The sequence below is a fragment of the Genypterus blacodes genome, unplaced genomic scaffold (assembly GCF_046128005.1).
Source record: "Genypterus blacodes isolate CSIRO-AG114 ecotype Tasmania unplaced genomic scaffold, CSIRO-AGI_Gbla_v1 ptg000019l_1, whole genome shotgun sequence".
Taxonomy (NCBI): Eukaryota; Metazoa; Chordata; class Actinopteri; order Ophidiiformes; family Ophidiidae; genus Genypterus; species Genypterus blacodes.
Window position 1 is genome coordinate 2,443,567 of NW_027466832.1, and position 12,434 is coordinate 2,456,000.

Here is a 12,434-nt window from a genome sequence, read left to right on the forward strand (position 1 = left end):
AATAAGGCAGCCACCACCACTAGAATACAGTGTTATTCCACTATTGAGTTCTGAAAAGTTATTTAATACATAACGTATCCACTAGCCTGTCATCGTGATAAGTCACTGTTAATAATACAAAACAAACACCTCAGGTCTGGAAGATCACAACTCGATTTTTACTTAGAAAAGTTAAACTGTTAAAATGAATATACAGAGATAAAGACATTGTTTGTTGATCATCAGTGAGCGTATTTTACAATTCGTCATCCCTGTTCTCTGTCATTTCCTACAGATTTTACGTCGTTAGCCACAGTGATTTTACTTCACATATCTCTTTTCTGGTGGAAGCATCCAGTAATTTGCTATCCAAAAATATTTCAAGTAAAGGGGTCAAAATCTTTTTCTTTTTCTCCTGTCATATTTTAAAAGAAAAACTGATAAAAGGGATCATATTATATTGTAAGGTATACAGTATAATGTGTTGCACACTGTGGCCTCTCCTATCCTACAGGTTTTGTAAAGAGGTATGTGGTGGTTTTTGAAAGGAAGGACTGAACACCAAACCTCAGACAGTTGAACATTGGACAAAACTAACTATTTCAGAGGTGTGGACTAGAAGCGGCGGATTTTAAAAATCTGAATGTGCTGCCCAAAAAATGGAGTTATGTACCCATTCTGCTCAACTCCTATTTTGCTCGATGAAAAATAACTTCACGTGGCCCAGTTAAGTTTCAAACTTTGATTCAGGCCTCCGGTGATGAGTTACAATCCAATGTAACTGTATAGATCAACCTAGCCAAATAAACCAATCAATTACACAAAACATAAATTAATTATACCAGACCTTGAACACCAGTCATTTTGTCAAATAATATTATCATGTCATGTTATGTTGCTGCTTTTTAAAATACTTTTTTTATGAGGAGTTTCTCATTTCTGATATTTTGTATTCCTAGGTGAAACAGAAGTGGGCCAGCCGCCTTTTGGCCAAGCTAAGAAAGGACATTAGACCTGAATGCAGAGAAGATTTTGTCTTGTCAATTACTGGGAAGAAGGCAGCCTGTTGCGTCCTATCAAATCCTGATCAGAAAGGCAAGATGAGACGCATTGACTGTCTCAGACAAGCTGACAAGGTAAATTAAAGCCTGCTGAAAAAACTAATTCAAATGTCAAGACTCTCCTCCCTCTGACTGTATGTAATAACCTCAGAAACAGATGCATGTGCTATTTCTAAACTCACTTTCAAACAATTGATGCCCTGTTTGCACCTTTCATTACTGGGAATTATTGGAAGATGAATGGTGACTCCCAACCTTGCGTCTCACCACCAGTGATGCAAGCATCTCACATTCTCTGATCTGCCATTGCACTCAAAGTTCAACCACATTAGCATTGACCCGTCTGCTGGTGACCTTTCAAACATACAGCCAATGTCAGGATAGTTGTAATAATGTAGGCAGAAACAAAACAACATTTTAGATTGGTTTCCTCTCCAGAGTACAAGAAGTGAGTCAAGTCAGGTCAAATTTATTTGTAAAGCCCAATGCAATGCAATTTCTCAAAGGGCTTTACAGGCCCACAACAACGACTCTGCCCAAAGGTGTCTATGAAGGCAACCCAAAAACCTTAACATTTAAGGAGAAGAAGAAACTGTGGAAGAGGCAATTCAAAGAGATTCCTTCTCCTGGAACAACCAACTGTGCAAAAGGAACTGTAGTTGGGAGATAATAAATGACAAAGAGGTGTAATAATAATAGCAGCCCAAACCGCTCCACAGAGGACGCCATTTCCTCTCTGACTGAGACGTGCAAATAGAGCACTGCAGTAGTCACGGCGATAAAAAGAGCACTTGTATAGCCTTGTCTGCATCAATTAAATGTAGAATTGACTTTATTCTTGCAATGTTTCTTAAATGTTGAAAGAATGATTGCAAACATTTTACCATGTTGCTTAAAGTTAATAGGACTCTTGATGCTGACTTAATGAGTTGAGCTAGTGGACTTTCTGTGTGTGTATCTGTCTCTCTCTCTCTCTCTCTCTCTCTCTCTCTCTCTCTCTCTCTCTCTCTCTCTCTCTCTATATATATATATATATATCCAACTGGTCAAGGCAGATGGCTGCCAACATAGAGCCCGATTCTGCCTAAGGTTTCTTCCTTTAAATACTCTCTGTGTATGTAAAGTGCCTTGAGGAGCCTCTGAGGTGGGGAGCTTTCTGGTGTGGCGGCAGCATAGCAGACTGTATCTCTGGATTCAGCTGAGAGAAGAGAGAGTTAATCATTAAGTACAGAGGCCCTAATGATGAAGTGCTGTAAGATTGTAAGAGACAGAGAGAATTAGCTGCTCTGCCCCATCCTGCGGTCTACACTCACACTTGTACTGACCAACTATGGCTAAGCTGAGCCTACTGTATCAAGCCAAACCAAACATAGGCTGTCTAATCATTCTGCTGCACTACAGAGACTATGTTTAGTGGTACATGGATACTTAAGGACATAATTCACTGAAAGGTGGTGGTAGGGTACCCACATAGGTGAACCCAATCCTCCACTGGACGTTTTCCAGCAATTAACATGGAGACGCATGCATTTTTGCAAGTTTTAGGAGACATCAGCTTGATTTGCTCAAATAGAGGCGCATTTAGCACCCAGAGACATTTCTGCGCATATGACAAAATATTATTATATTGTTGTGGCCCTCTGTTGGCAGAGTGGTGAGCATCCTTAAACATCCTCCGGTTCAGGAACAATTATGGAGCATTGAAAGCTCTCCTTTCTGACTTTTGGCCTTTCTGACTCTTGCTGCATGACCTCAGCGAAGCTCATGGACAAAATGCTTGCTGTACTGGGAAGCCACAAGCTGGACTTTCTGTTAGTTGAGTTGATTTTACAGCAGCTGCCAACAGCTCTGGCCAACACCACCATCACTGACAGTTGATCTCTGGCTGAGGAGGTCGTTACATCAACTGCAGTGTGCAAGTGGCCATCCCTCTTTCCGGTTTGGATTTCCTGTGCACTTATGGACTGTTTGTGGACATAAAGAGCGGCTGCCTGATAACCAATAACCTGTTCAGCATCAGACTGTCCAGCATGGTCATGGCCGCAGATGAGGTTCTCTGTCTCTTCACAGAGTTCTCAGACATTATTCTCATCTTTGACCTCTCGACCACCAAGCACAGGAACACCATATCTCTACCACCAAGCTCATTATTGGCAGGCCGGGGTTCGAGAACATGGAGCACCTCTGCATAATTTGCCCATGTTCACACTTACCCATTGCCCCAAAGCCTGTAGGCATTGTCTTATTATCCAGGATGGACTTCATTTGCAGTTCCCACCAGGTGCAAGTCCACCTCTTGGACAACCCCAAGACGGCAGTAATTGCAGTGTTTGGTTTGTTCGAGTTCCTGCAGATGCCGTTCTGACTCAAAAACACGGCACAGACCTTCCAGCAACTCATGAAGACCATTCTGAGGGACCTGTCGTTCCTATTTGTCTATCTGGATGACATCCTCTTTGACAGCTCGTCCAGATCGGAGCATGTGTCTCACGTACGGACTACAGACAGTCAAGTTGGGATTGCTCTGAGTCAATTGTGAGTCATTTGGGGCAAGGGACATGTGATGTCATTTGGGGAGTGATGTTGTGATGTTATGATGTCATATGGGATGTCGTGATGTCATGTGGGATGTCGCGATGTCATGTGATGTCATATGTGATGTCATCTGATGTCATGTGTGATGTTATGTGATGTCGTGATGTCATATGGGATGTCGAGACATGTCATATGAGACATCTTGAGCTATTGGGACATCTTGAGCTGTGGGACTACTTATGTTTTAATATATGAATGGAACTGTGTGTTGTTTATTTATTGTCATTTATTATTTATTATTTGTTTGTAGTTGTTTATTTATAGTTTGTTGCTGTTATTTATTACTGTTCCAAGATTCAGGCACAGCACAAATGCATTTCGTTGTATTTTCATATACAATGACAATAAAAGCTATTCTATTCTAGTCTACAAGTTCTGCCGGTCGACTCAACTCCCACTCCTTATTCCAATCCTGCAATCAGACACTCACACAGGCTAGGGAGCAGAGGACATGACAGTACCCCCTCCTCTGCTGGCTCTGGCACTGATCCGGTCCTGTTGAGACCGGTCCAGTTAAATCCTGGATGAGCGAGAGATCCAGGATTTAACTGAGGGGATTTTCACTGAGGGACCCAATAACGCCAGTTCCGGTTGATGGAACTGGCGGTACGGGAACCCATGACCCCAGAGAATACACTGGGTGGTCGTACACCAGGAGGGGGAGGGAGCAGCAGGTGGAGAGAGAGTGCTCGCTAGAACAGGTTTCACCCGGGAAACATGAAAGGTGGGGTGGATCCCAAGTCAAGTGAAGTTAATTTTATTAATATAGCTCAATATCACATGCAATGTCTCAAAGGGCTTTACAGACCCACAACATCAGGAAAATGTGCAATACCGTCCAAATATCTCGAGGAAGACGAGGAAAAACTCCAGAGAAAACCTTTATGTAAAAAGAAAAAAGGAAACCTCAGGAGAGGCAATACCAAGAGAGATTCCCTCTCTACGAATGGCTGGGTGTGCAAAAGGAACACACAGTGGACTTATACAGAGGTCCAAAAAAGGCATGCAAGGCAGAACACACAAAAAGTCATGCATAGGAAAGAGCATGCAAGACAGAGATGTGGGAGAGGGAGGTAGAGAGAGAGAGAGAAATAGAATGATAAAGCACAATACAGTGCAGTCGAGTTGAGAGTCTCTCTCCTGATGACTGCGTCCACCTCATATGGACCGACCTAACGGGGTGTGAGTTTTCTGGACTCAGCTTTGAGAGGCAGCTCCTTGGCATGTAGCCATACCTTCTGATCCAGGACATAACTGTGAGCAGGAGTACGGTAACAGTTGGCTTGGTCCTGAACCCTGGTGGAATTGTGGCCCGTTTCCATGTGCCACCGCACCGACTCTTATACTCAGTCTCCTGAGCTGGGAACAGAGAGGGTTGATAGCCAAGAGAACAGAGGAAGGAAGGGAGGCAGACATGATGCAGAGTTAGTGAGTGTTGTGCATGCACAGGTGAGAGCTCCAGGAGGAGGGATTAGCTGCAGTGACACAGTGAAGTGCAGCCTCCAACTCCTGTTTAACTCGCTCCTTCTGACCATTGGTCTGAGGATGGTACCCTGAAGACATTCTGGCAGTGGCTCCCAAGACTGTACAGAATTTCTCGCGAGGTAAATTGCGGACCCCTGTTAGAGACAGTGTCTGAAGTTAGGCTGTGAACTAACCACAGTGTCCGTACCAGAGGGAAGTTTGGGCAGACCAAGGAAGTGTGCCACCTTGAAAAATCGATAGATGATGTTCAGAACAACAGAGCTACCGCCAGACGGGGGACGACCGGTCACAGGTTATGCGTGAGGAGTAAGCCCACTGCAGGATAGGGGAATAAACTGAGACAGGGTTAAAGAGATGGTTAGGTGTTCCATTTTATTCAAAAAACAGAGCCCACCTAGCTTGTCGAGAATTCAACCTCTGAGCTGATTGTATGTAGGCGAGGTTCTTGTGCTCGGGGTCCAGACTATAAAGGGGTGTTCTGCACCCTCCAACTACTGTAGTGCTGCCACTCCTCCAAGGCCAGCTTCACGGCCAGGAGGTCTCTGTTGCCAATGTCATAATTTTGCAGGTCAGGCTGATACAGGACGGGGGCAACAGGTGTTCAGTTCCAAGAAATCTGTCTCAGCTTCCAGTATTCAACAGCAGTTCTAATTACAGATGAAACAGTAATAGAAGTTAGCAAATGCGAGGAAATGCTGCAGCTGTTGGACGAAGTCAGCCACGCTGAGGCGGCTGAATAATTTGTTCTCCAGAAGGTCCTGCAGCACCCTCTGGGCATATTCATGGTGTTACGAGTGGAACTGGGAAAAAATCTAAATATCATCCAAATACACGAAAACAAATTGATGGCAGGAGCATTAGTTAGTCCAGTGGTTCCCAAACTTTTTCTTTCGTGCCCCGCTTATATAGATCAGAAGTTGTTTTATATCTCTCTTTATATAAAACAATATGGGACGGCTGATAGGTCTGACAGGGGGGGATGCGATATAAAACAATACAGGACGGCTGATCATTCGGACCACTGAGTTGGTCGAAAAGGCATCACCAGATATTTAAAACGGCCTACCGAGGTGTCAAAGACAGTCCTCCACTCATTCCCCTTCTTGATGTGCATGGGATGGTAAGCATTGCGTAGATCCAGCTTGGAAGAAAAACGTGGGCCCATTAAGAGGAACAAAGGCAGAGTCCCTGAGAGGTAAGGGATACTTAGTCCGTACCTTAATGTTATTAAAACCTCGGAAAGAAATCCTTGGCTTAAGAGAGCGATCTTTCTTCCCTCCAAAGAAATACCCTGCACCGACCATCTGATCGGATGATCCCAGCTGCTAGGGACTCTGTGGGAGGTAGAATGTCCAGGCAAGAGTTCAATGGAGTAAGAATACGGCTGGTGGAGTGGAAGTGTGCTGAAGACTGGGACTAAGTCACGGTTCTCTTTGGAAACAGCAGATAGCCCTGGGGCTCAGGAACTGGAGGAGGCTCTGAAGCAGAAATAAAAGCTGAGAGACAATATTCAGACAATAAGTACTCCTCAAATGACTTTGCTGGAACTCCAGTCAATTTGGGGATTGTGGGACTTGCCACCGAAAACCAGAGGAGCATGTTGACAGTCAATCATAGGAAAAAACAATTACCTCTTGTCGATTTCCAGACAGGTCAATCCTGGAAAGCAGCACTCTTATGAAGGCCCTGCTGTACCGAGGGACTCAGTCCGGATTCCCACCTGCCGACACAGGGCAAAATCCATAAAGCACTCAAAACAATTTAAGCGGACACTGGAGTAGACTGATTGCGCCAGTTTGGAGGAGGTGAGCTGAAAACTCAATTTGACAGTATCTCCCCCACTACTGCCGAGGCAGAACTTTTACTGGACGATTGGAGCACAGGGCAATAAAATGACCAGCTTTGCCAAATTAAAACAGCATTGGGAGTTCCTTTCTTCTACGGGTCCTCTCCTCATGAGCCAGATGAACCTGATTACTTTGCATGGGCTAGTGCTCGGAGCTGCTCGACAACCCCGGGAGGGCTCTGGAGGATCTGTGCTAATAGCAGGGTGAAACAATGTCAAAGCAGTTTCCATGTGCTACAGAGAAAGTTGTTCAGAAATCTTTATAGCTAACTTAACTGCCTCATCCAAAGAAGTTAGATCACCAAGGAGGTGGTGGTCGTAAACACACTTAAGCTCATAGGCAAAAGCAGCAAACAAGTGGCGAGCATGGTGAACGGGAAGCCTTGCTCACGGAGGGCTTAAAAAAAACTCTCCAACAAGTTAGCCAGGTAAGCAAACCTCGCCACTTAGCTAGTGTAACAAGTGGGCTGAGCTTTAAAATTTAGCTGGCACTAGGTGAGGAACTGGCGTCAGGTGTCAGGGTCTTTTGCTGGATGAGGAAGGTTAAAATGTAATCGCAACGGAAGGCAAAGGCAAGCAGCTGGGAGCGCCTGGCTGGCAGCGTGTGGGGAATCAACTGCTGGCGATGCGGGGGGCAGGTCACCCACTGAAGGAGAAAAGAGTGAGAGAAAGTTCACATTACTGGTCCACCACGTCCTGTAGAGCCTGTTTGGGACTTCTCAATTGCTGACCTTGGGCTAGGGCTTGTCCCAGCACATTGTCCATACTGGCCAGATTGTACTATTACGGTGGAAGTTAGCGGGCTGAAAGACAGAGACACAACAGGATGAGCAGCATGATTATAGCCAAAGGATTTAGTGAAGGTCAAGAGTGAAAGAGGGCCGGGAGTTCCTGGGGGTTGCCGGCTCGGAGGACGGAGGCAGAGATATGGACTGGGGGGAGGTATTTGATTAAATGATTCTAGGAGCTACACTGTCAGCATTCTTTTCTTCATCCATGGATTTAGCAATGCCAACACTATTTTGGAGCCATAAGCCAAACCTTAACCGCTGCTTAAAGATGAGTTTCTTTCCTGAAGACCCCATGGGGTAAAATATTGCAAGAGGTTTAAGCAGAGAGAAAGATACATCCGCTCACATGGGGGAACTATGACAGATAAAAGTAAAATGCTGTGTAGCAGTGGTGGGGAAATCGTAGCCTGTCACAGAAACAAGACTTAAACCATCAACAGTGAACATGTTTGAGTTTTCACAATGCTATTTATGTTTTAACACTGCCTACTTCGGAAAACATTTCAATGTTGCCAAACATATTGTAAACGTGTAACTACCCTAAAATGTCATAATACTATTTGAACTGCTAAGAGCACATCTTTAAAACACAAAAACCTCCTCAGTAATCCAAATAATGGTTTGACCCTTACTTACTACACACTTTTTGTTGTGCCTTTTTTGGCTTTACAGTTATTTTCTCTTGGGCAGTCCTCACTTCTAACTTCATAATTGATCAGACAATGACTAAAGTCTGTCATTGCCAGCTGTGTTTGTGGGGCTGCATAGCAAGAGGCACTGCTACTGGGGATCTAATGCTGTGACTTTGCAGCGGCAAGCAGGAATATCGCTGCTCCACCTATGGTCTGCCTAATTGTGTTTGTATTATATATGTTCACAAACTACAAGGCTAAGGCAGATGTCTAGTTACCTTTATGGAAAAGCGAGTGATTTGGATGCTGATTCCTCTTTATCCTGCTCTAAATGGTTTCAGTAACCTTAGCTATATTTGTGTTCAGAGATTTATGTTACTTTCAATCAGGTCTTTTGTCTTATCCTAGGTGTGGAGGTTGGACTTGGTGATGGTCATCCTGTTTAAAGGAATTCCACTGGAAAGCACAGATGGAGAGCGCCTGGTAAAGGGCGGCCAGTGCTCTAACCCAATCCTCTGTGTCCAGCCTCGACATATCTCTGTCTCTGTTAAAGAGCTTGACCTCTACCTAGCATACTACGTTCAAGAAAGGGGTATGTATATCAGCTGATCTTTGAGTGGGAATTCTTATTTTGTGACTCAAGTAGAGTGGGAAATCAGCACATCACAGACACCACTGGAATTTAGAGTTATAAGACAAGTAAGACACAACTGACAAGGACTTTATAAATACATACAATACAATTACCAAATAGATTTTACTTATCACTGCCTCTTTAAAATGTGGTTTCTCTGCAGTGCCACATATTCACATACCTGCAATGGTCAATTTGTTAAATCCTAGCATCTCAGTTGGCTGGTATATATAACAAGAAATGCTTCCTGGAATGGTCATAAACGTTGAGTTAAATGTCTTAGTAAGGTCCATGAAGTTACTCTTAAGTGTTGTGAAATTCAGACTACAGTCTCTTTGACCAAAGATTCCCACACTCAACGTCTGAATCAGCCAGTAGCGGGCCTGCAAGGGTAAAATGTCGGTGTCCAGGGACATCTGTTAGTCCAGGACCATGGACCACTAGTTCAGCCTTTCATTTAATTCATTGCCTTTAAACTGACATGAAATTCCACTGTGTAAAAGCTGATAAATAGACAATAGTAACCATAGATATATTATATTCTTATTATGATTTGGAAAGATTTGGTTAGGGCTGTCCTCGTGTAAAACGCTGAGCTGTGTGGTTTGCTTTCTTGTCAATAATGCACAAGCTCACTCTGAGAAAGTGTGCAGCAAGATGAAAACATTTTTCATCAGGTCTCAGTATGGCAGCAAATCAGCAATACCAGCAATCAAGAAGAGATGATATGTGGGTGCACTTTAACAGCTACAACAGTGCTACAATAGCGTTGAAAGACACCGTGGTTATTGAAGATGACACCCCTAACTTAAAAAGGCATCTAAGACACCATCCAAATATTGTTGTCAAAGTGAGTGAAATTAGTTGATTCTAGATATGTCCTCTCTGTGGTGAAGTCGCAAAGCTAATGCTTACATGTGACATCAGCCTGCCACAAGGCCTTAGTTAGTTTAAGGCCTTAGTTTTATGAAATCAATTCCATAAATGTTACTCTCAATGTTATGATTTTCAGATTATTACTTTTAATTTTTATTATTTACTGATTTGTAAAAAAGGGTGTGCTGTCTTGTAGTGTGACACTTGAATGCCATGTTACACAAATAAAGATTACCTCAGACAAAAATTTAGTTTGTTGGTGATGAAATTTAGAAATTGGAACTCAGATGTGAAGACATTCTAATGGAATGGCAAAAAGACGTTTAAAAAAACTCCAACTTTTTGACCAAAAGTAAGGCATTAAAATAGAACCTCTTTAAAAAATCTATATGAGTGACTAAAACTTAAAATACAATGTAAATCCCTGTCAAAAATTCCAAATTGATCAGCTGGCATCATGGCATTATACAACAAGGCTTGTATAATAGTCTTCTGCATTCTTTTCCGAGGGTCTTTACATTCATACGTTAACTTTGGTCAGCTGGCAACAGGTAGTGAGGCTTATCTCTTTTTAGGTACTAACAGATTTTTCCATGCTAATTCTGACAGAGCTGTCGAATCGATATCTCAAATGGTGCTGCCATGGGAAAGTATTTATTTTGTGTTCCAGGATGTTTAGTTACAAATAAATTGTTGATGTGTTAAATGGTCACACCAAACAATGCTGTTGTTGCTTGTAGAATTAACAGCCAATGTATTTATTTTAATTGGTATATTTATGTATATTATACATATATATATATGTATATATATATATATATATATATATATGTATATATATATATATATATATATATATATATATATATATATATATATTATGTCATTGTTTGTAAGTCTGTTTTCAGGTTTCAGGTTTTCAGGGGGGGGTTTTTTGCCTCGGGGTGCATGTTTGTATCTACGTGCATGTTTGTATCTACATGCGAAAAATAACAACAATCTAATAACACTCGCTTTCTTGCTGTCTCTCTCTCTCTCTCTCTCTCTCTCTTGTCTCCCACAGAGGCAGAGCAGCATAACAGCCCCAGTCATAGAGGTGTGGGCTCAGATCAGGAGGACAGTCGAACTGCCACCATGGGTAATATAATAACTTCAATTCATTATTAAGGAAATACTGTATATGCACTTACGTGTTTTACAGTAGATTACAGTAGAGTAGTCATCAATCTATATGTTTTAGCTGATGAATTAAGAGATTGCATTATTTACTACTAATATAAAATGCAATATGTAAAATAACAGCATAAATGATCACTTTATGCAGATGATGTTATCATAACATTGTGCTAACTTTTTTAACATAGCAAGAAGAAGTAATTACATCGCTTATTATTTGAGTGGGTTATTCTGTGCATTTCTGTAGCTCCCTGAAACGCCTCACTGACAGATATTTAACTCACTCACTGTCGAGATAAAACTGCACTTAAAAGGCATCATTATATAGAGATGGAATGGTAAGACATATAATTACTAATTTACTTTAACAGAGTTTACAAAATGTTAATCAACTGTGGTATTCAAGGGATTAAGATTTTTTTAAAGATATTTCAAAGCCAATACATAACTATTTATTAATTATTATTAATGAATAGACAGAAAAATAAATACACATTAAACAGCTTAGCATGAATTGCAGAAATATTTATTTTTTTAGGAAAATTACAAACGATCACTTTAACGATCAATTAATAGGTTACATAATTGTTATTAATAATGTAATTGCTACTGCAGCTTTGCTGGCATTGATAGATACTTACCAAAACCAAAAGAAGAATACAAGGTGGTCAATTAAATAGGTTGTAATCAATTACCAAGTAAATGCATGAAGATGAAAAGGAGTTTTCCCCCTTACTGATCTTTACTTAACAATAAGAAAAACCTGTGTGCTCAGGGGTGAGTTGTGTATTCAAGTCTCTACAATGGGGCAGATGTCCTGGGTATGCATGTTTTGTCCTCAGAAATATGTTAATCCGGACCGATCCTAATCCTGAGTAGGACATACCTGAAGCGGTGGAGTTGGCTGGTTGACTTGCAGCTGCCCAGAGGTCACTATGGCATTTCAGGGAAAGACTGTGTCATTACATGGCTTAGCTGAACTATGGTGGTTGGATCCTTGTTTCACCAAGTTTTTAGGATGATAATACAACATTGGATTGTACTTGAGTTGTAAAAATGACCCACTGTCCCAGTAAAAGAGAGCCCGGTCCTGTTATTAAATAAATCTAAAACTATTTCGTTCCAAGAAGCGAGTGGCTATTATGTCACTGGTTATTATTCAACTTTTGAAAGGGATCACTTGCTTAAGAGATGAGTTAATGCAACTGCTTTTCTTGATAATGTTTATAATCTTATTTTTGGAGGCTATTACAGGTCTACAAACTACCATTCATAGACAGGCGGTTTCTATGAATGGCAGTCCAAAAGACTGTTGCACGCCGCCCATTAAGTTGGAATAAACAATTATTCCAACCTTAT

General features: G+C 41.8%; 1 protein-coding gene across 9 annotated transcripts in view; it reads left to right on the forward strand.

The window, feature by feature from the left end:
- The window catches only part of nfic (nuclear factor I/C), a 42,113-nt gene that overhangs the window by 15,707 nt on the left and 13,972 nt on the right, over positions 1-12,434 (forward strand). For all 9 annotated transcript variants that reach the window (XR_012960884.1, XR_012960883.1, XM_076141536.1 and 6 more), the window contains exons 3-5: positions 939-1,115; positions 8,798-8,981; positions 10,963-11,037. Coding sequence is in view for 7 of the 9 variants with exons in the window: in XM_076141536.1 (XP_075997651.1) it covers positions 939-1,115; positions 8,798-8,981; positions 10,963-11,037 (436 nt within the window). In the remaining 2 variants the exon portion in view is untranslated. The remainder of the gene's footprint in view (positions 1-938; positions 1,116-8,797; positions 8,982-10,962; positions 11,038-12,434) is intronic.